At 39.9% G+C, this 22,779-nt stretch overlaps 1 protein-coding gene across 4 annotated transcripts in view; it reads right to left on the bottom strand.

The window, feature by feature from the left end:
• Positions 1-22,779, bottom strand: part of LOC108428821 (BTG3 associated nuclear protein) — a 49,117-nt gene that overhangs the window by 26,221 nt on the left and 117 nt on the right. Inside the window, exons 1-11 of one of the 4 annotated variants that reach the window (XM_017700133.2) lie at positions 20,988-22,764; positions 19,872-19,953; positions 19,060-19,145; positions 18,747-18,946; positions 18,462-18,566; positions 17,978-18,246; positions 15,094-15,333; positions 12,478-12,639; positions 10,077-10,204; positions 8,908-8,979; positions 3,908-3,952 (exon numbers count right to left, since the gene is read on the bottom strand). In XM_017700133.2, coding sequence (XP_017555622.1) covers positions 3,908-3,952; positions 8,908-8,979; positions 10,077-10,204; positions 12,478-12,639; positions 15,094-15,333; positions 17,978-18,246; positions 18,462-18,566; positions 18,747-18,946; positions 19,060-19,145; positions 19,872-19,947 — 1,383 coding nt within the window. In that variant the 5' untranslated portion in view covers positions 19,948-19,953; positions 20,988-22,764. Of the gene's footprint in view, positions 1-3,907; positions 3,953-8,907; positions 8,980-10,076; positions 10,205-12,477; positions 12,640-15,093; positions 15,334-17,977; positions 18,247-18,461; positions 18,567-18,746; positions 18,975-19,059; positions 19,146-19,871; positions 19,954-20,987; positions 22,765-22,779 lie in introns of those variants that run through there. The other 3 variants (XM_017700132.2, XM_017700134.2, XM_017700135.2) reach the window with 3 other exon arrangements.

Raw genomic sequence — 22,779 nt, 5'->3', positions numbered from 1 at the left:
AGGAACAGGAGGTAAATGCTGCCTCATTCAGTATGAAAAAAAAAAAATCACCATACCACACACAAACACTGGAAGTAAACTGATACAGGCTGAAAGTGAAGCTTCAAGGCCTTAATTTGCTCATAATTACAAACATACATAGTCTTCCTAAGACACAACAGTTCACCTATATCAAACAGCAAAAGTATCCATGCAGTCTGTGAGGCCTATTTGCACTAGATTAGTCTTGAAGGACAGTAGAAATTTAAGTAATTACTAATGAGATCTGTACAAATAAAAAATGTCCTCAGCTCTTACAGCATTGACAAGTAATAATTATAGGGGGGGAATTAACTTTAAATTAACCTCACAGAAATGTAATAAAACGAGCTTCAAACACACATGGTCAGGCACTGTGTTTTTATTACTGAATAAATCGCTGAAGTTTATGTCTGGGCTATGGTGTTTCATTAAGGACTATCTGGGCTAATTTCAGGAAATTTCACAGATACTTTACCTCAAATGAATCGGCAAGTCAAATCCCTAACAAATTGCATTGTGAAACTTCCTCCGGTTAAACTAATCCTGCTCAAACACTTCTTTAGAGGCTTACTATACACTCAGACACACTACTCCACTGCAAGGCCTAGGTCCCAAGATGCACTGGTCTTTGGAGACCTCAGCTTAAAGGCATTGTCTGTATCCGGTTTGGGACAAACAAAGCCTGACAGCTCTTGGCCTAAAAGGAATAAAAGCTTTCCAGCACTGCACCTGGTTCATCGTGGAGGTGTTGCCCAATCCTCCCTCCCTCTTCCGCTCTTGCTTTCTCTCATTTTCCTTCCATCTTTCCCTCCCTCCTTCTCCTAGCCAGCTCTGAAGGGAGTAATAAGTGTCAGTACAGTACTCGACCTCAGCATCATGCTCCTCAGCAGGGGAGAAAAACAGCGAACATCTCATTCTCTGTTCCACCAGCACGCGGGACAAGGAAATGGACCTGGCCCGTCGAAAGGAGAGATTTGTGATGAACATGTCCTTGTTCCAGTGTGTGTTCTGGGAGGCAAGGTTGCCTGCACTGTGTATTTGGATGAGGCCTAGGTGCAATAGCAGCCTCTGACAGCTTTAAGAGGAGCAGACTATTCAGCTGCACTCATCCCATCCTAATGGAATCTCTCGGCCAGCGACTGAAGCATCAGCCTGCCAGAGACAAGGTCACTGCCTGTGGCTGCAGTTACGAGAGAGCGATGAGACATAACCCATAATGAAGTGCATCTCTAGCACCGAGTGCGCAGGAGAGAGCAAAACTCAGACAAGCTTTTCAATCTGCTCGCTCAGCCTCAACTAAGCAACTCTAGGGACACATTTGTTCCTTCCCACCAGTCTCCTCTCTGCCTCCTCATCAGTCTTTTGCTCTTATCTCTCCATTTGGATGCATCCGCTGGCTCTGCGGCGGAGGGATCAGACAGCAGGAGTTGGAAACATCAGATAGGAGAGCTTAGAGAGGTCACAAAGGGCAAAGGAGGCGGCTGCTGGATTTGTGTTAATTGTAGAAATGGGAGATGAATGTACATGATGCCCGGCACTGCTGCATGCTGGCAGACTGTAAATCTCAACCTATTCAGTGATAGGAAAAAAGGCAGGCAGGAGGAGGAGCATGGAGGGTACTCTACAAACATTATCCCTCCATCTTTACAAAACCTTTTATCCCTACAGCCTAGATAATACAATCTCTTGTAATAAATCAGCATTGGCCCTCATGTCAAAGCCTGCCTCTCTGGGACCTTGTCATTCAGCTCTACTTAACTATTATTAAACTCTATTGAATGTGTAGTTGTAGCTTAACTGCACTTTGACCAGTCCTAGCTCAAATTTGCCCATCCTAGTAACTGACCTTTACTACTGTCATAAAATTCAACTACAGCTTATCCTCTCAACACCACACTTTACAGTACAATGGCTAATTACACGGACATTTGCTGTATGCTGCTCAATAACCAAACTCCCTCCATTCTACCACTAGAGCTTAAAGACCAACATAGCCAAAGAACTCTTCTAACTTTTAGAAAATCCATAAAGGAGTGAAATGTCACAGGTTAGAGGTCCATGCTGCCATACATGGCTGTGTGCAGCTGGACACAGGAAAAACAGTGAGGAAGAGGCCTCCAGAGAGGAAATGAGAAGGAGTCTATCTATAGCACCCAGAGATGAAAAGAAAAGATGAGGATGAAGAAGGAGCATGGACAAATCCTTGGCCAGGACAAAGAGACCTGATGCAGAGCAAGATGTGGAACAGGTCCAATGAAATAAACCACAGTCAGATTCTGGGCTAACAACCCAGCTCTTCCTCCCTCCAATGCACATGCACAGAAGGCATAGGAATCACACTCACAGAAAAGAAATGGCCCCGTAGTGTATGCGTGTCAGTGTGTGTGTGTATGAAGGCAGACCTGGAATACAAGGTTAGATAAATAAGTCCCTGTGTGTTTGTCTTGGCCTGGACAGCAAATCACATCATTTTACAGACACAATCAAAATACACTTCAATTTCTGTCCAAGTAATTGGACACTGACACAATTTTACTTGTTTTAGCTCTGTAGTCCAGCATATTCGATTAGAAATAAAGACTATGAAGATAAAACACAAAATGCCACAAAATGTGGAAAGACAGGAATATTTTTCATACATAGTTCTCCCATAAATGCAACAGCAAAAGACTACACTTGCAAATGTAACTATCTAATCTAGAAACATCTCTAGACTTTTTGTTAGCTCTCTTGTATTAATGACGAAAATACTCACAGTTAGCCAAGAAACAAATAAGCAGCCGTCCGACTGTCCGATTATTTACTGGCCCCAAAATGTGTAAAAAGGGCTGTGATTCCTTTAACATCATTGATGAGAGTACCCTTAAAGCAGCCATTCTGCATTTTAAAGTCACAGTTGTCGTAGTATTTCAGTAATTCAGTTACAGAGTTCAGAGCCAAAACAACAAACTGTGTCACATATTTCTTATTTCTTATAGACAGAGACATTAAGAAGGAAAAGATACACCTAGCTGAGGGTGACTGTCTCACAGACTGTCAGTGGGAATAAAGATTGTGGTTGTGTGTTTTAACACACAAATAGGCTGGTATGTTGCTAAAGACCTGGACACAGACATATGCTTCCACTTCACATGCCTTTTGTTAGGAGTAACAAAAGAGGTTTAATCACAGAGTAGTGAAGTCACAAAAATGAAGTACACAAAATTTCCTCAATAAAACAAACAAAAAACCTGAAAATCTCAAAAACATGCATTTCAGGAAATAACAGAATACATATATTATTTATAAAATATATTATCCACTGATGTCCTGATTTCTATCATTTAATTTTGTGAAATGGAAATGAATCAATTCCTAGTGGGCTGGATTAGGTAGCACGTTTGCAAAAAAGATAACGCTTGGATTAAAAAAAAAAAAAAAAAAAGACTGGAATGTAGAAATACAGCTATTAAGCCTATACATGCTGTATCAAAGTGTGTACACGTGTCATTTTACAAAATACTAATACACTAGCGAGATAAAGCAGGCTTTTAGACATGTATAAACAGAAATGCCACAACAAAAACAGATCAGCCTGCTCTCTGTCTCTTACACACACACACACACACACACACACACAATCACAGGCAAACATACAGGGTGTGATGTGAGCAGAGATTCTGGCTGTGTGTGGCAGTCTGTATGAATGTGTTTGACGTTCACACAAGCCTGCTGTCCTTTGAGGCATCTTTGATGTGAGTGGACACAGAGTTAAGACACAAGAAGAACAGTGTGTCCCAATTTTTCTTGGAATTCAGAGACAGAGACAGGGAGACAGAGAGAACCAAACAGACAGAACCACAGAGAGAGAGAGTGAGAGAGAGAGAAAACGACGACTGGGTCTTACCTGTCCATCCTGTCCAACATGAACCTGGTGAATTTGTAGATTTCCCTGCAGAGCACACAGAGTGCACTTCCAGTCAGTCACAACACTTTTTTACAATCTGGACAATAGTTAACACGCACAGTCTGATACACAATGTCCATATTGGGCTGATACCAGCAGAAAATGGCAGACTGGATATTGCTGGAAAAGAAAAACAAATCAGATTCAATCCTGTACCAAATATAGCCTGAAACAGCCACACATTTGTACAGTAGGTCATTTCCTGTACTTGTTTTTAAAAAGCTTTAGCTTTTAAGTGAAAGTGAAATACTTCACCTAAACATTTTAAAGCTTAATTGTTACACAAACCTCAATTCCAAAAAAGATGAATACAAATAAAAACAGAAAGCGACAATTTAAAAAATCATTTTGACAAATTTGACAAATCTTGTCGGCCAGCCAAATGGATTAGGCGACTCAATCGTCTTCTTGTGTGTGATCTGAGAACTCCATTTGTATACATGTAAACTTTGTTTTGGTTTTGACTGAATACCATGACTAAGTAGCATGGACAAGAGAAAAACAGAAGTTGGTCAAACGACAAACACACAGTGGCAGTACAGAAAGGCACAGCCTTAACATTCATAACAAGGACTGATGTGGAAGCCTTGGCCAGTTTGTGTGTCTATTTTGGGAAGAACTGGGAGTTGGGGGATCCCCCATATTTTCTCAACTGAATGCTGGCAGGTGTGGAGCACGTGCAAATGTGCATGCACACAAGAGCACACAACATTGATATTCACACACATGCATGCACATAGACTTCCTCTCTCACACAGTGGAGATGTAGGCAGTGGGAATAACCCCAGAATGGCTCATTTGCTTTTCAAACTCTCTTAAACAAATGGCTTTGATGAGACAGGCCCAGTTTCTAATGAAAACACTCTTTGTGAATGGCAGTTGGAAGAAGTGGGATTTTGTTGCTAAGCTTTGAACTCTAACAACAAACAATATCGCCAAAGTTAAAAGAGGGGAAAAGGCTTTTTCTGGCATCCTTCAAACTAACTGGGAAAAGCTATACACATTTCCTGTCTTTCTCTCTTACTCCATTTTGTTACTGAATCTGCATTAATGACATGCATGTTTACATTTGCATGCATTTATACTGGCTTTAAAACTCAACTGATTCTATATCTCTGAGTATCTATACTTTATGTAATTATCACTGTAATACTGCCACAAGTTGGATACACATACTGGCATTCATTTTGTTTATGGATAGAATTTATAACGCCACTAATTAAGGAGTCACTCCAGATCAACTTCTTTCCACATCAGCTTTTCAGCAATATAGCAATTACAATGCAATGCATTTTTATAACCCCATTTCCAAAAAGGTTGGGATGCTGTGCAAATGTTAAAAAAAAACAAATGCAATGATGTGCAAATCATTTCAATCCTATATTTAATTGAAAACAACATATTAAATGTTGAAACAGATTTTTTAAAAAACATGCCCATTTTTAATTTTCTGGCAACAACACGTTCCAAAAAAGTTGCAGGCAAAGTTTTATAATGCTATAAAAACACCTAGTGGTTGATTGACAACAGGGCAGCAACATGATCGCGTATAAAAAAAATCTCAGAGAAGGTGAGTCTTTCAGAAGTAAACATGTGGTGGGGGTCCACCACTCTGTGAAAGACTGCTCAGACAGTGGGACAAGTCCAGAATAACGTTTCTCAACATAAAATAGCAAAGAACTTTTGCCTATCATTATCTACAGTACATAATATCTTTAAAAGGTTAAGAGAATCTGGAGAAATCTGTGTATGCAAGGGACAGGGCCAAAAACCAGTATCTGCTGGCAATGATCTTTGGGCCCTTAACACTTCTGAAAAAAACTGTCTGTGAAAACAGTTCCTCACTGTATCCACAAATGCAGTATAAAAATAAAGTTAAAACTCTAAAATGCAAAGAAAAACATATATAAACAGAATCCAGAAACACAGATGTCTTCTCTCGGCCTAAGCTCATTTAAAATGGACTGAGAGGAGGTGGAAAAATGTCCTGAGGTCTGACAAATCAACATTTGAAATTCTTTTTGGAAATTATGAACGCTGTCAGCTTGTTATGAGTGCACAGTTCAAAAGGCAGTATTCATGAGGGTACAGGGGTGCATTAGTGCACATGGCATGGGTGACGTGCACATCTGTGAAGGCAACATTAATGCTAAATGTTATATACATATTTTGGCAAAATGCTGCCATCCAGATGACGTCTTTTTTCAGGAAAGGCCTTGATTATTTCAGCAAGACAATGTAAAATCACATTCTGCACCTATTACAACAGCATTGCTCTGTATTAAGAGAGTCTGGGTGCCAAATTGGCCTGCCAGTCCAGACCTGTCACCCACTACAAACATTCAGAGGGTGAGGGAAGTGAAAAATATGACAAAGGAGACCTCAAAATGATGAGCACCTGAAATAACATGTTAAGCAAGAATAGGAAACATATCACTTTCTAAAGTATAGCAGTTGGTCTCCTCAGTTCCCAAAAACTTAAAAACTTTGTTTTAAAAAAAATGAGGTGATGAAATACAGTGGTAAATGTGCACCAGTCCCAACATTTTTGGAATGTGTTGTTGGCATAAAATTCAAAATTAATTTCAAATTTTAAAATAAAATTTTCAAAAAACATTAAAATTTCTCAGTTTCAACATAAGTTGTCTTTGTACTATTTTCCTTCAAATATATGGTTTACATGATTTGCTTATCATTGCATTCTATTTTTATTTACATTTTGCACAACGTCCCAACTTGAAAATGGGGTTGCATTTCAACAGCCACAACAGCACAGACTAAACGAGAAAAGTTTAAATCTCAAGCATTTGCTTAGTTCAGCTTGAGCAATCAACATCGATAACAGTCTCTCCGTTACTCACAAGAACTTCCTCTTTAAATATAAACTAGAACACTGATGCTAGAATTATTAACAGATATGTTGTGCATTTTGGACTTCCATATGCAAAGTGAGCCAAACTGTTGTTTAAAGTGCCTTTCAGCTCAGCCAGAAAAAGAACCATCTGGCTACTGAATGGAAACAAACATATTTCTAAGAGACCACGAAAACCATACAGTTTTTCCAGAAGGCAGCCACTAGCATATTTTCTGGGAATGTCCAGCAACAAGACTCTTCTGAGCAGAGCTATATGAAGCACTGGGGAAGACATTTAACACTAAACTAGCCTTCCACTTTGACATATCGCTTATGGGGAAGCTACATTTTGACTTAACGACGGAACAAGAAATTTATGGGGCATTATTTCTTTGCAGAGTAGTAAGTAAAAAAGCCTTAAGTCAAATTCTGTGACTTATTTTTGATTTCCCAATCAAGGCTGTGATCGATTTTTGATTTCTCAACAGATAAATTTGGTTAATAAAATGTGTGTAATTAAAAAAACAAAACATTTTCAAATACATTTATAAATGAAGAGTTTGGAAAATGATGATCAAAAGGTGTTGATTATGTAAATGTAGTAAGGTCAGATTTCACTGAAACAGTATGACACTGATAGTTTTGCCCCTCCAGAGTATGATTTTTCATGTTACATTTCAAACCTCAACTTTTTAAAATCGGGCATCTCCACAGGTTTTATTAGCACAGAAGCTGTAAAAAAGAGCAAGCTGCTTACAACACCTAAGAATGAAGCAGTGAAGTAGTTTGCCATCAGAATTATAGTTAATCTGAATTGTGGCATGTAATTAACTTGCTTGTCTCTCTTTAAAACAAATAAAGAACTGCTCTATATAAGATTCTTAAAAACAGTCGGTAATAGTTCATGTTTGCTATTGAGATCAGAGCACACTACTAATGAAGTGCAGCTCAGAGAGATTACACCTCACTGTCATAAGCACTCACTTATCACTAAAAAAGAAACAGAAAGGCAGTTCTTTGAACAGCTTTACCACTTATTCAAGCCACCAAATCAAATTAATGAATAATCATATGAAAAGCAAAAACCAACTATAGATCAATGCACTTCCTCCACTCTATTGCTTTAATAGTTTCATTTATATGAGGCCTGACCAAAAAGCTATAACCAAAGGCAAATATTTAAAAATATAAGCAGTAGAAAACAATGAGGAGAATGGAATAAGGAGGGCTGTTGAGAGGAAGGAAGAGAGAAAGGAAAGGGAAGGAAAGGAAGAAGGATGACAAAACAGGGAAGAGGAGCTATGAAGATGAAAGGAGAAAAGTGAGTAGGAAGAATGAAAAACGAGAATGGAAACAGGACTGGTTGATGATGAAAGAGATGTGAAAGAAGTAGCAGATCTTGTGGAGAATGGGTCCTTAACAGCAGTCTCACATCTGTCCAATCACAGCCTTTGAACTTTTTCCTCAAACATCATCTTAATGCTGTTATGTACAACTGGCTTCACTTGGCTAACACATGCCTGACATAGATATTTCTGCTCCAGATGGATATTATGCAATTCACTTCAGAATTATTCCTTATGAGTTTGATTCCAAAGCTTCAAGATACGAAAGACATTACACCACATTTGAAGGAGCCAGTCATCCTCAATGAATGATCATTATTCTTGTTGAATGGCACTTGGGAAACAAAATTCAGTGATTCATAATTGCATGTTAATAAGCTTCAGGTGCTTGGTAATGCTGGCGCTTCCAATCCTTTGGACGAAAAGCTATTATGAATCTGTCAGGATACGTATGTTGAGTGAAATGACTCTAAAACGAGAAAAAGCACTCAAATTTCTCAACCTCTCAACAGGCCAAGGAGAACAGGGTGCCATTGTTTAAAACTGGGAGTTGAGAAATAAACCTGGAACCTTTAAAAAGTTGGCTTATTGTAAAATGGAATGGGTGTGCCACATTTATAAGTTCTGATATCACCAACATCTACAGAGTAATGAAACCATGACGTGGAGAGAAGAACGGGAAAAAAAGAGATTGAGAAAGAGAAGCAGAAGGAAACAAATTTGTAAGCAGACATTCTTACCTCACTGTCCTGCGTGATCTGCACCTGCTCCCCCTGTGGCACCTGAGCTATGTGGAGGTGTCCCTGTGGAATCTGGAGAGAATAAAATAGAACAAGTTTATATATGTGTGTGTCCTAGCAGCTGTGCTACAGGGTGAAAGTGAGCTCTTGCTTCTCTAGTCTGCTGTAGAGCAAGCAGTTGTGTGGTGGCACAGGAAGGCCTTGCTCTGCCAGTGTGTGTGCTTTACATTTCCTCCAGTGCATTAACAGTGCTTGTAAACTTCAGGCTCAGCTGCTCCCACTAATCCCCTGTATAATATCAGGAGTGTAATAACTGTTGAACAGTAGGCCTTGGCTGCTCATTCAACCTCTCCCTCTCTCTCTCTCTCTCTCTCTCTCTGATTTCAACCTCTCCTCCACCTGTCAGTAATACAACAAAAAAGTTACAACACCATCTTCCTTTCGGCATAACGGTTTTGACAGTCATCCACAGCATTTTTTTAACAACGAATACATTATGAATCTACAACAACACTGAACCTATTTAAAAGTTATTTGATTAATATAACATGACTGAATCTTATGATAAATGAAGATAAAATTCTTTCTGATGGAGGAGGTGAGTCCCAGCTGCTAAAAACAGTTGGCCAGTTCACTGTGAAGCAAAACCTCTGTGGATGAATTTTTAAAAAAATCTGAGTCAGTTCTAATCATGATCTTGGGGAGAAACAATTTTTTTAGATTGAACAAAAAATTTATATGTACTGCCAAAGCACCTATGTAGTTGTTATAATGCTCCAATGATTGTACTGACATTAAGAAAATGTTATAGACTGGATGGATGAAAATTATTTTTTTTTTAGGCTTCTATGCACTGTGTGTGTGCATGTGGGAGGAAGTGATCAGATGCAGCTGTATGGTTCAGGAGTCATGGAAAGGCTCATGAGGGAAACTATAGGAGAGGGCACAGAGGAAGCGTTCAGCTGACAAAGCTCAGCTTGATTAAACACTAACACACACTCAGGGCAGGGCCACACACAGATGCTCTCCTGTGGAGATAACGGAGATAATGTGTGAGCATGTGTGCTCGACTGTTTAACAAGGAGGATGAGAAACAGTGCATAAATGTTCAGATGTGTTTCAAAAACTGACCAATGGACTCCACAAGCCTCCGAACAATGTGTACTTACCACCTGCACCTGACCGTCCTCTCCTATACGGTGGATCTGAACCTGCTGGGCAGCACCAGCCAAGGCATACTGCAAAGCCTGCTGGGTAGAAGAGTCTATGGACGCTGTTTCTGTTACAGAGACTCCCTCTGCACAAAAAAAGAAAAACACACATATACACACATCACATCGCAGCACATAGCTGGCAGGTCAAAAAACTTATCTATGTCAACTGGGTGGTTCAAGAAGAGGGAGGAAGAGAGGGACTGCATCATTATACATCCAAAAAGGGAAGGACAAGCGGATGTCCAGCACTGTCTGAATATATGCCACATGTTTATTCTCTTGCAAACATTCTCTTCATTCACACTCAGGAATAGGCTACATACTGCATTACCATTTGGCCTTTAGCAAGCATATATACATATGGGCTACACCTACTGCACATGTATATTTTAGCAAACACACAAGCATACACATACTTCAAACCAGAGGAATATCCCATACCCCATTTCTTACACTTGGAAAAGGTCCAGATTACAGTTTGTTTATACGGCATAAACCATCTCCAAAAACACAACACGGACTCTCCAGTGAGCAGTCCAAACACACTCGTACCCCTGCAGCCAAAAGTAAACGCAGGCCCATAGTCTAAACACTCACTATCATCACTGCGGCAGTCACACCCAGCCGGGGTGATGCACACTACTGACCAGCACCACACATATGCCTTACAGACTGCCATTGTACACATATAAAAATGTTACATACTTATAGAAAATCGCACATAAACACATCACACCTACACTCTTTTAGGCCTCACTCACAGTGGTACTCTCACAAATAAGACAGAGCAAGTCAGGCTTTGATGAGGGGGCTTGAGTCATTTAAGAAAAACAAAACACAACTGTTGTGACTGGGAGCAATGGAACCAAATATTTGGAGAATCGGCGATGGTACCTAAGGCCTAAGACTACTACTTTAATCTGCAACTACCCACAATACATACTGTGAAAAAGTCAAAGATCACCTATCATTTATTTAATTTCTAGTCTAAACAGCCATTAAGCACAAGTTATTCACTTTTCAGCATCAAGAAAAAAGCAGAAACACTTACTTAACAGAAAACTACACAGAAGCCTTAACAGCTAAATATAACAGCACATTTTTCAGTATTTAGTATGTTAGTATATCCTGTCTAGTATATCCTGTCTTCTGCTCAATGACAACTGGGACATACTCCAGCACCCCCTGTGACCCAGAGGGATAAGTGGTTTAGATGATGTGTGTATAGTGTGTTCACTTTTTACCATTATTACACATTTCAGGCTTTTCAGAGGACTTTTTTTTTAACAAATCTGCAGGGAAATTTTCCACACCTCTAAAAATCAATCTTAGAACTTTTTTTGCTTCTCACAATTACAAGTAATCCCAAACACATTCAGTGACTCCAGGGTGATCAGCCTATTGTTCGGAGAGCAACAGCTGGTTCTTTATTTGACTTACAAATTGTCTTCTTTTTTGCCAATTTCCTTTTCACAGTAACAGATTTGTTAAAGATAAAGATTTTTGTTCTGATCCACAGTGTTCAGCTGTCTTTTTACAGAGGAAGAATGGACAAAAAACGGATTTGGATTATTTATGCCTAATCTCCTCTGAAATATTTCTCAAACAAGAAAACATGTACTTAAAGGCCATTTTGATTAAATTTTAGATAAACAATGATGTAAGTGTTTCTATGTATAATGTATATGTGTTTGTATGTATGTACATGAAAGCAACTTTTTTAAGAACCAGACTAAGAAATGCATGACTCCCTACACTTTGTGCCATGCTCAGCGAAAATTTCCTGCTTGTTTTTCCTTGCTCTGTAGCACTCTTGATTTCTGCATAGGCTGTGTGCCAGGTGGCTTCTAGAGGCGAGCACTTCGCCTTGCTTGTTCTCTCCGTCATTACGAAATAACAGTTTAAACTAATGGCCAGAGAGCACTGTTTCCGCTGGGCCACAGGAACACAGAGATCTAGCCCCACAGGGTGTGTGTGTGTGTGTGTGTGTGTGTGTGTGTGTGTGTACACTGCAGCATTGTAGGGTGTGTGTGCACATATGACAGGACTCCAGTGCATGTGTTTATAGGACACTGCGGTGGGTTTATACAGGATATTTGGGTGTGTGCCAACAGGTCAGAGGTGGTGACCCACAGATCTCAAAGAGGAAGGAACAGGACAGGAGGCGTTATGCCGAGATTACAACCATCTGCTGCATGCTAGCACACCAGTCAAAAACCCTGCTCTCTCATACACTAGAAGTAAGAAGTTAAACCTTCTCTTTAAAGCAGCTGGGCCCCACACTCAGCATCAAAATCAGGAGACCAAAGGGTGACGACGCAGTGCCGGGTAGTCGCAAGACTGTTGCCATGGTTACCTCCACTGGTGCGGGCTGCAGGCGCTCTGCGAGAAAAGCTCTTGACGGCTAGGCTCTGTCCCCGCTGTTTCCGCCTCCATGCTGTGCGGCACTTCGAATCGATGCTCTGCTTGATGCGGTACCAGTCAGACTCTGTGATCGTGAACTTGTGAAACAGATGACCTATACACACATGTAGGGCAAAAACATTTGTGAGTTCTCTCATTAAAGTAGTGTTTAACTTTTAGAACTTGTTCTTGGTTACTGGCACTGTATCAAGGCTCCAGACTAACGCCATCCTATCATCCCAGGGACAATAAAAAGTAACTGGTGGGATGGTGTTTAAACTGCTTTAGGGAGCCTCCGGGATGATTAACTTGTGTGTGTCAAAACAATATGTCGGTAAAATATATAAGCGTAAAATTATGAATTTGCCAGCCATTCATAACCAGCCTAAAAAAAAGCAATGTTTAATCTAGAAATGTTTTTAATTTGCTTTATATTTAGCACTGATTGTACTGCTAGCATAATGCTAAGTTCCATTAGCCCATAAATGGGCATTCTCATGTAAAATTAGCATCAAGCTAACAAGTGTGTCTCATTCTTTTAACAGGTTCTACCTCTAACATGGACAGCTAAAGCTTTGTTTTTGGTTTACAGTCTCTCTGTAATCTAGTTCTGTTCAGTGTTTAGCATATGATGTTAAATAGTGCTGAAACACTGCACCCTTTAAGACCCAAATATAATGGTAATAATAAGTTATAAGAATGTTTACTAGCCATTTCCGACACCCATTACATTGTCTGTACCTGTGTTAATTTTTATAGAATAAAGTATGTCACACAGTGTCAGCAACAACATAGACAAGTCTGTTTGAATTTACTGAAAAACTTGACACTGTCTGAGCTAAGTGAGTGATAATTCATTCATGCAGTTTGTTATTTTGCAATCATAACCTCCCATTACTTGTTAGCTACCTCAGCCACATAGCTCTGCTGTAAAACTAGAATTTCAAATGCCAAATTTGAGAGAAACAAACAAGTTCTCCAACTACTGATCGACTACATATAAAATATCTATCTAGCCACATATATGTGTGTGTATATATCACATACATACATATATACATACACATTATATATATATATATATATATATATATATATATATATATATATATATCGCTGCTGTCGGAACAAAACCTTGTATCTCCATTTTCAATGTTTTTCAGTTTTTGACATCATTTGAAAATGCTTGTGGCCCTTTACAATATAGGTAAATTTCATGACGAATGGAATAAAAGAAATGGCCTAAAATAACTTGGATAAAAATTCTGGTTCCACTGACTTACATTAAAAGTAAGGAACGTATTTTTTCTTCTGTTATTTGACCATTTTGAAGATGTTTTTGATAGGACAAGCGGCGAGATATACATACATATATGTGTGTGTGTGTGTGTGTGTGTGTTTTTTTTTTTGCTGAACTGATCGCATGAAAAGGGTGCATGAAGACTATAATGTTACATTCATCCTCATTCCAGGTGGAAACCAATTTGCTGCAAATAAGATCTTAACTGCGCCAATCAATCTGTGAAGAGTATACACTAACCTTGTGTACCAGGCTAACTGTAAGGGAGTGTGTTGCTGTAAACTGAGTCGGGTTTGTTTAGAGAGATTTCAGAGAAGAAAAGGTCACACTGACGGGGCAGGTGTGTGAGTGGTCAAGCGGATAGAGGGCGGGAGGCACTGGGTGTGGGACTGCTTTGCACATTCAATAGCCACTTTTATCTCAATTGCGCAATCGCTGCTATAATCTACAACATGACTCAACCGTGTGTGTGTGCGTGCATGTCTTCAAGTACAGACAAGTACAACAGGTGTTCTATGTGTAGCCTCAGATTACCAGCTTCTTGCTGGTAAAGAAAATACTCTTCCTTGTTAAACCATCATCTTTAACTGTTTAAAATAGCCCCTAGTAGTGAAATTAAGAGGAATTATTCATTAAACAGCAACTTCACTTGAGTGTACAGCACTACACTGAAGCATGCTGCCTAAAAGGTCATGGCTGAAGTGCTGCCTTAATAATGCTCTCGTCAATCATCACAGTCACCCATTGAAAATCATTAGAGCATTAGTTGTTGCATGGAACGTGAACTGAATGACCTATGTGCATGCCATTTAGGATTTCCTTTGGTATTCAGTCTGTTCCATATCATTGAAGAAAATATGTAATGAAGAATGACTTTAACTTGTTTTGACCTGCCCTGAGAAAAAAGACAGAAGCTTCCTCTTGATCTCATCATAATTTTGTATATAGAATGGGTCACCACCCATGATAAAATGGGACCTCTGGGCTTTGCCTTTTCTAATAGAATAGACAGAGCACCATAGGTAAAAGATGCCAAAACATATCAGGTTACAAAAATGGCCCTACACAGAAAAACTGTATCCTGTGATTCTTCAGAATGCTCTTTCTGAAATCTCACATGCATGACTTTTCTCTAACAGTCTAAATTAGGGATGTTGTGTTGACATTTCAGATATAAACTCATGGCACAGTTGTAGCCATATATTAACTTTTGTGAAGGTCACTGTTTCAAGTGATTAGACTAAAATGAGTGCTTTGGCACTGACTCACAGCGAATGCCGTAGATCATGAGAGGGTCTAGCTGCTTCTTGCCGTGCTTTCCCTGGCCGGACAGGTTGGAGACAGCTTGCACCTCACGGTGGAACAGGTAGTCCAGCAGTGTGAGGGCCATCTTCTCTGGTGTGCGACAGTTGCTGCTGATGTGCAGCATGTCAGCTGCTGACACAGGGCAGCGTACACGCATTTCCGGATTATTCTCATCCCCCAGCCATGTACCTGATGGGTAGTCTTCTGCAGACACGCACAAGAGAGAAGAGACAAGGAAATATTTATTCTATTACGGATTGGATGGTTTTGTCTATTTTCCAACTAGTTTGTGCCTTTTGGATTAGGTGGCATAATCGTAAGCCCTTTTTTGTGTTGTATAAAAACAGCAGTACTTCTGTTTACTTAATGTCTTGCTCTATTTATATATTTATTGAAGAAAATAAAGAAATCTTGAAAGAGAGCTCAAGAATTGGGTAAATATTCAGTGAACGAGATGAGAGTGTATGCAGAAAAGAACCACTAAAGCAATACAAACTAGTGGACTGCTATGCACACCACATGAGTGTGCATCTTTGAAGCAACAAGCCTGAGAAAAAACAGACTGCGTGTAATACCCCATTCTCTCATAGACAGCAGATGTCTCTAGGTCTAAAAAATTTGCAGACTATGAAGGGGAAACACTTTTGAAAATAGGTGGGCAAGAAATACCCACTTTAACCACTACTTTTAACATAGTGTTCTCACTTGATACAAAACTGACCCCTGGTGGTCACTGTAAATACCTAAAGAGAGAAGCACAAAACATTTCATGACATACTACACACTGTGTGCATAATGTCAAAACTCTTTCTTTCCACAGGTTCAGTGACTACTATAAGATTTTTTTTAAAGAAAAAAAAGGTATGACATAAAAAAATAAAAGCATTACTGCTGTCTTTCAAATTCAAATGTTTATTTAGGCTAGAAGTCATTAGGGGACTTGAGAGTTAATACTCAAAGGCCATGCTCACTCTATTATGTCATATTTTTTTAAACCGTCTATGATTTTATATTCAACACAAGTTTTACACAAACATTTCTCTTTTAAACCATCTGTTAGAGCTCACCATACAGGCGTGGATTGAAATTATCTAAGCAGTGGGTGCAGCTTTTTTTTTGCATGTCCAGAAGAGCATCAGGGAAACCTCATAACAAAAACAGGTAATGCTGACAGAGACAAAGACATAGGAGATGATGGGTTTGATCATGAGTAATATATTCCAGACTGAGTTGACAGAGGGAACTGAATGGAAAAAAAAACATCAATAGCAGACGCTGTAAGAAGGAGAGAGAGGGAAAACAGAGAAAACATGCAGAGAAAAACAAAAGGATTTTAAAGTCACATGCTGTCCTACAGCAATTTGCTGATGAAAACACACTGTCATTGAAATTCACAGCTCCAAACATGTGCGTATATGCAGAGGAATCATTTTGAGGCCACCCTCTGAACTGCAACTCTGACAACAAATGAAACAAGCCAAGGCAGAAACTTTTTGATCAGAACCTGACCAAAGCCCATGGATCGTATATGTCCTATATGGAAAATTGTACTGCATTTATTCAAATTGTGGTCCTACAGTAAAAAAAAACTACATACAAATAACAAAGACTTTTTAAAAAAATTGTAATTTAAATATTGAAACCAATTTAAACCCAAGACATTAACTGAGTTAATTAACTGAGTAATAACCTAAATACATACAACTACATACAAGTTTCAACATTTGTTTCTCTGTGTTTTGGAACAAGCAGGCCAGTTTAGCACCCAGACTCTTACTACGGGAGCCATGCTGCTGTTACATATGCAGAATGTGGTTTGGCACCATCTCACTGAAATAAGCATGGCCTTCCCTGAAAATGTCACCTGGATGGCAGTATATGTTGTTCAGCATTAATGTTGCCTTAACAGGTATGTAAATCACCCATGATGTGTACTGATGGACCCCCATACCATCACGAATGCTAGCTTTGTAACTGTGCACTTTTATCATGCTGGATGATCCCTCTTTTCTTTAGCATTGTCATTTACACACCATCATCAATTCCAAAAAGAATTTAAATTTTTGGTTTGACGGAACACAAGACAATTTTCCACTTCGTCTCAGTCCATCTTAAATGAGCTCCAACGGCAGAGTTACAACCTGCATTTATGGATGCAGCGACAAACTTGTTCACAGACAGTAGTTTTCAGAAGCGCTCCTGAGTCTACATGTACCGATTTCCCCTACAGAATTATGTCTGTTTTTAACACAGTGTGCCTGAGGGCCCAAAGATCGTAGCCAGCCAATACTGATCTTCTGCCTTGTCCCTTGCACACAGAGATTTCCCCGAATCTTTTCAATCTTTAATGATATTGTGTACCATAGATGATGAAATCCCCAAATTCTATGCTATTTTACAATTGAGAAATCTTACTGTCGAATTGTTGCACTATTTGCCTGTGTAGACTTTTACAGAGTGGTGGAACCCTCCACATCTTTACTTCTGAAAGACTCAGCCTCTCTGAGACGCTCTTTTCATGCCCAATCATTTAACTGTCCTGATGTCAGTTGTGAGATGTTCCCGCAGGTGTCCTTTCTGACATCACACAAGTTCATGAGTATTTAAACATATTGCTGGCATTACATTGGGCCAGTTTCAATTAAATACAGGGTTTAAATGATTTGCAGATCATTGCACTCCTTTTTAATTTACATTTCGCACAGCGCCTCAATTTTTTGGAAGTGGGGTCAATTTATACAAATGATTTTCATACAAAATCATCATTTACAAGGTACTTTCTGTTGTCACAAATGCCAACCCCTGATATTTAATTTCTAGAAATGATCAAATTTAAGTGATCTCTCACCTTCTGAGTTGAGAGTGATGAGTGTGACATTGTTGGTGTTTTGGCCCGAGGATTGACCGCTGTTGGACACAGAGTCGCTGGCCTCTGAGCCACTGTCCTGTTCTTCCTGGCTCTGTTCTGGCCCCGGGACCTTCAGCACAATTGTTTTTTGCCTTCCTCTGCCTACCGTACTGCCAGCCGAACAGTCAACTGTTAATGGCTCAGAGTCACTAGCATAAGACTTTTTGGCTTCAAACTCAAAAGGCTGACATCCGTGTAAATCAAGAGTTCTGGGCACAATCAGAAATACACACAGCATCTGTTAAAAAAGCAAAAAACTGAAGCCACAGAATGAGGGAGTAGCTAGCAAATTAATGTAATTGTCTTTTAAATGGGAGGACTGTGCATCATGTGTCTTCACAACTACACATAAAGATTAAAAACTGTTAAAACCTACCAGTTTTCAAAGAATTTTTCACAGACCTGAGACATATGCAGAACTCACTTGCTGAGTAGGTTCTCCAGAGAGTCTGTGGCGCGGGGTATAGTCTCTTCCTGGGCAGCTTTAGAGCGTTCACTACTCACCACCACATTGGTCTGTGGCACCATACTGAGAACACACAACAATCCAGACTCAGTTAATGACATTAAAACCAGCATGACATGAAACTGGTAACATCTTTTTAGGTTTGTTTTGAGTGAGTCAATAGGTAAACACAAGAAAATGTTTAAGGGAAAGAAAAACAGACCAGCATATGTGTCATAATAAACGGTCTCCTGTTACACTCACCAGCGAACTTTGTCACAGGTTTGTGTTGCACCGAAAGGAGATCCAGCCACCATGGGGACCTGGATAGGCCCATGGTTTTTCCCCATTACTGTGTCAAGCTTCTCTTCTAGAGCTCGACATGTAGCCTCCAGTACCTGCAGTTTGGTCTCCATGCTGTCCAGCCTCTGGCAGATGGCCTGGCTGATGGACACCAGCATCGTCTAGAGAGAGACAGTGCCAGACAGATAACTGTAAAAAAAAATTCATCAAAACAATCTAAGTATCATGTTACTAAACCTAGTAATAAACAGAGAGACCCCAGCATTGCTCTCACCTTAAGAGTTGCATCCTGATTACTGCTTTCCATCCTCGCCCGCTTCCGCTCAGGCTTATCGGCCTCCTCATGGTTCTCCAGCATGTCTAAACCAAATCCCAGCATCCCCACACACACAGCACACGTTTTACACAGCAAATGCGCATACACCATCATTAACAAAGTTTTTCAAATAAATCTCATTGCACTTTAATAAAGTGCTGAGGAAACAAGACAACAAACCCTGAGTAAGTTTAGAAAAACATAAAAAAAGGAATTACTATATAACATATGACATATCATTACATCAAAAAACTAGGTTAATGAAAATGTATAGAAAAGCAAATTATTAAAATAGTAACTATATTTACAAAATAAATTATATTACTACAGAAAAATACTGCTTTAATCTTAGAATACTGCAATTTATCAACTGGGAAGGAAGTTCACAAAAGAATCTTAGTGTAAAGAACATCTTTACTGTCAGACAGTGTTGAGTGTGATGATCATTCTAGCACTTAAGAATCATGTTTTACTATGAGGATTCCAGAAAAGCCAGCCCAGATCATTGATCAATGTAATGATAGAAACCATAATCCAGGATCTGAAATTTCATTTTTGTTAAGAGTTCATTATTTATTTTCAGAGGATTAAGTTAAAAACAAAAACATGTGCACATGGGTGGACACAAGTACTTAGCAGCAGTACTTGAGACAACATCTAGCAGCCTCAAATGTATGAATCTTTCTATGCTGACCAACCCTGCTGAGCAATTTCTCACACAATATTTATAAATATTACATTCACTAGAGGCAGTTTAAACCATCTCTTACCTCCATCATGATCCTCATGATTTAAGTCTGCTACAGCAATTTGGACTATCTCCACTAGATCCTGCTCTGACATCATTCAAGCCTGAGAAACAGGAAAATGAGAAGTAACTGTGTGTTGTGACTGTTGCACAACACAAAAATAATTTAAGGACAAATTATCTCTGTAACAATGTGCAGCAGTGAACTGTAGGCTATGCTAGAATTGGCTGACATACAACCGGGTAACTAAATGAATGCAATGTGATTTTTTTTTTTTAAGTGATCAATTCGGACCAATTCTGTTTACAATTAAAAACACTCTCAAAGTGCAAAGTTTCAAAGTGCAACAAGAAAGCAGGAACTGATTAAATTAGCATACTTGGTTACTTATGATTGTCAGATGTGTGTGTGTGTATATATATATTTATACACACACACACACACACACACACACACACACACATCTTCTTCTTCTTTCGGCTGCTCCCTTTAGGGGTCGCCACAGCGGATCATCTGACTCCATCTTGCCCTATCCACTGCCTCTACTTTCACACCAACCACCTCCATGTCCACCTTCACTACATCCATAAACCTTCTCTGAAGTCTGCCTCTTCTCTTTCTACCCGGCAGCTCCATCTCCAACATTCTTTGACCAATATATCCACTATTCCTCCTCAACACATGTCCAAACCATCTCAACCTGGCCTCTCTGGCTTTATCTCCAAACTGCTCCACCTTCACTGTCCCTCTGATCTGCTCATTTCTAATCTTGTCCAGCCTTGTCACTCCCAACGAAAATCTCATCATCTTCATCTCCGCCACCTCCAGCTCAGCCTCCTGTCTTTTAGACAGAGCCACAGTCTCCAAACCATACATCATAGCATAGCATAGCATAACCTTCCCTTTCACTCTTGCTGCTATCCTTCTGTCACACATCAGCCCTGACACCTGTCTCCACCCACTCCATCCTGCCTGCACCCTCTTCCTCACCTCTTTTTTGCACTGTCCATTGCTCTGGATGGTTGACCCAAGATATTTGAAGTCATCCACCTTTATGACCTCTATTCCTCGCATCTTCACCTTTCCACCTGCCTCCCTCTCATTCAGACACATGTATTCCATCTTATCTCTACTGACCTTCATTCCTCTCCTCTCCAGTGCAAACCTCCACCTCTTCAGATTCTCTTCCACCTGCTCTCTACTCTCACCACAGAGTATACACACATACATATACATACATACATACACATATATATATATATATTTAACACAGAAAGAAAGTTGACTACTTTCGAGACAGCAGAGGCCCTTTGGTAAAGCAGCAAAGATCATGCTATGTACAAGTAACGATACAGGCTTGTGCTTCTATACCAAAACCGATCATAATTAATCTTTATTATTTTTCAACCTTTCTGCATCCCTTACAACCGTTTTAGTTACTGTGCCTTTAATACTGAAAGATGTAAATGAGCTCTGCTTCTGATTGGCTGCTCCCTATTGCGCCTCCCTAAAAAGCTGTCCAAGCAGAAACACTCCTTAAAAAGTAAGTGGGCGGAGCTACACTGCTGTAGGCCGAATAGGCGGGCGGGCGTTCGACGTCACAAAAAACATGAATTAAAAATACGACCGTGTGGTCCAAGCAGTGAACGGGGCGCTTAGAAACTTTACCAGTGTTTACACACTTTATATCACTCGTCAAAAAATGTGAGAAAAATTATTTTTCTATAGCTCAGGCCTTTAATCATATATGATAATATTTCTACAGGATTAAGGGGAATGACTAAACTGAGGTGAATACACAACACATGATGAAGAACTGTAAAAGGTTATTTTGCATCTCACACAAGTGGCACTACCACTCAAACTGCAACCTTTTATTATCCTGTAACAACGCGTATAGATTTAAACACAAACACACACTAATTAATTTATATATATTATGTTTATAACATACATATAAATTGGAACATTATTTTTAGGTATTTCATTCTGCACGGCAAGAATGTGACTTGATAACTTCGTAAACAGGAGTCCTCCAAAGCTCGATCCAACCTTCTGCTTTAAAATGTGTTATTTTATTTTCTGACTGATTAACTTAATGTTATATGAAACGTGTTTTGCACTGTGCTGCATAAGAACAGCTCTTCTATAACCTAGTTACATATCCGCAACAAACGTCTCTTTATATTGCGGAAAACATCGATCCCAAACTTTTGAACAGTACTGATGCAGCTAATGTTGCTTTCACTGTGTTGAACGGCCAGCAGCGCCAATTCAGGACTCTGGGAGCCGGAGAGTGGGGAGGCTCGATAACTAGATACCTGCTGATAAGACTACAGCCCCAGTGTAAACAGCGGTCTGCATATGGTTCGCAAAGCTAACCTACATAACTATTCTTTATCTCGCTAACGCTCCTCTCAGAAGTCAGTCGTAACTAATGTCAGCGCCAGCAAAGCCACACGCCGCGCTGCGCTTTCCCCGAGCTAACCTTAACGCTATGCTAGCGGGTCGGCTAGCTAGCACGGTTCCTCCTCTTATTACTGATTTACTCCTAAACGTCGCGACTGGCTATACTGCTAGCCGGTTAAACATGGCAGAAGACGTTTAAATCATCGCTGTGGGGTCTGTGCTCTATAACAGGCCCAAGTACCGTGAAGACAACACCCCGCTAGCTAGCTAATCTCGCTAATAAACACAGCTAGCCTAACGCCGGCTAACTCGCACCGATGTGCAACAACATCGAAAGAGAGCAGGGAAACGGGTCCGGGCCTTGTAGCTACAGCCTTAGTGCCCCCCGCACAACACGTATTAGGGACAAAAGAAAGCAGCAGAAAGGAGCATTTCCTTCCATAAGAAGCGTCTAACACGCGAACAGCACGGAGGCGTCCGCTGCACTGGCAGTGTGCCGCGCAACGGCGGGTTATATTAC

This window comes from Pygocentrus nattereri, chromosome 11 (assembly GCF_015220715.1).
Source record: "Pygocentrus nattereri isolate fPygNat1 chromosome 11, fPygNat1.pri, whole genome shotgun sequence".
Lineage (NCBI taxonomy): Eukaryota > Metazoa > Chordata > Actinopteri > Characiformes > Serrasalmidae > Pygocentrus > Pygocentrus nattereri.
Note: the sequence above shows the minus strand (reverse complement) of the source record. Positions and strands in the feature narration are given on the sequence as shown.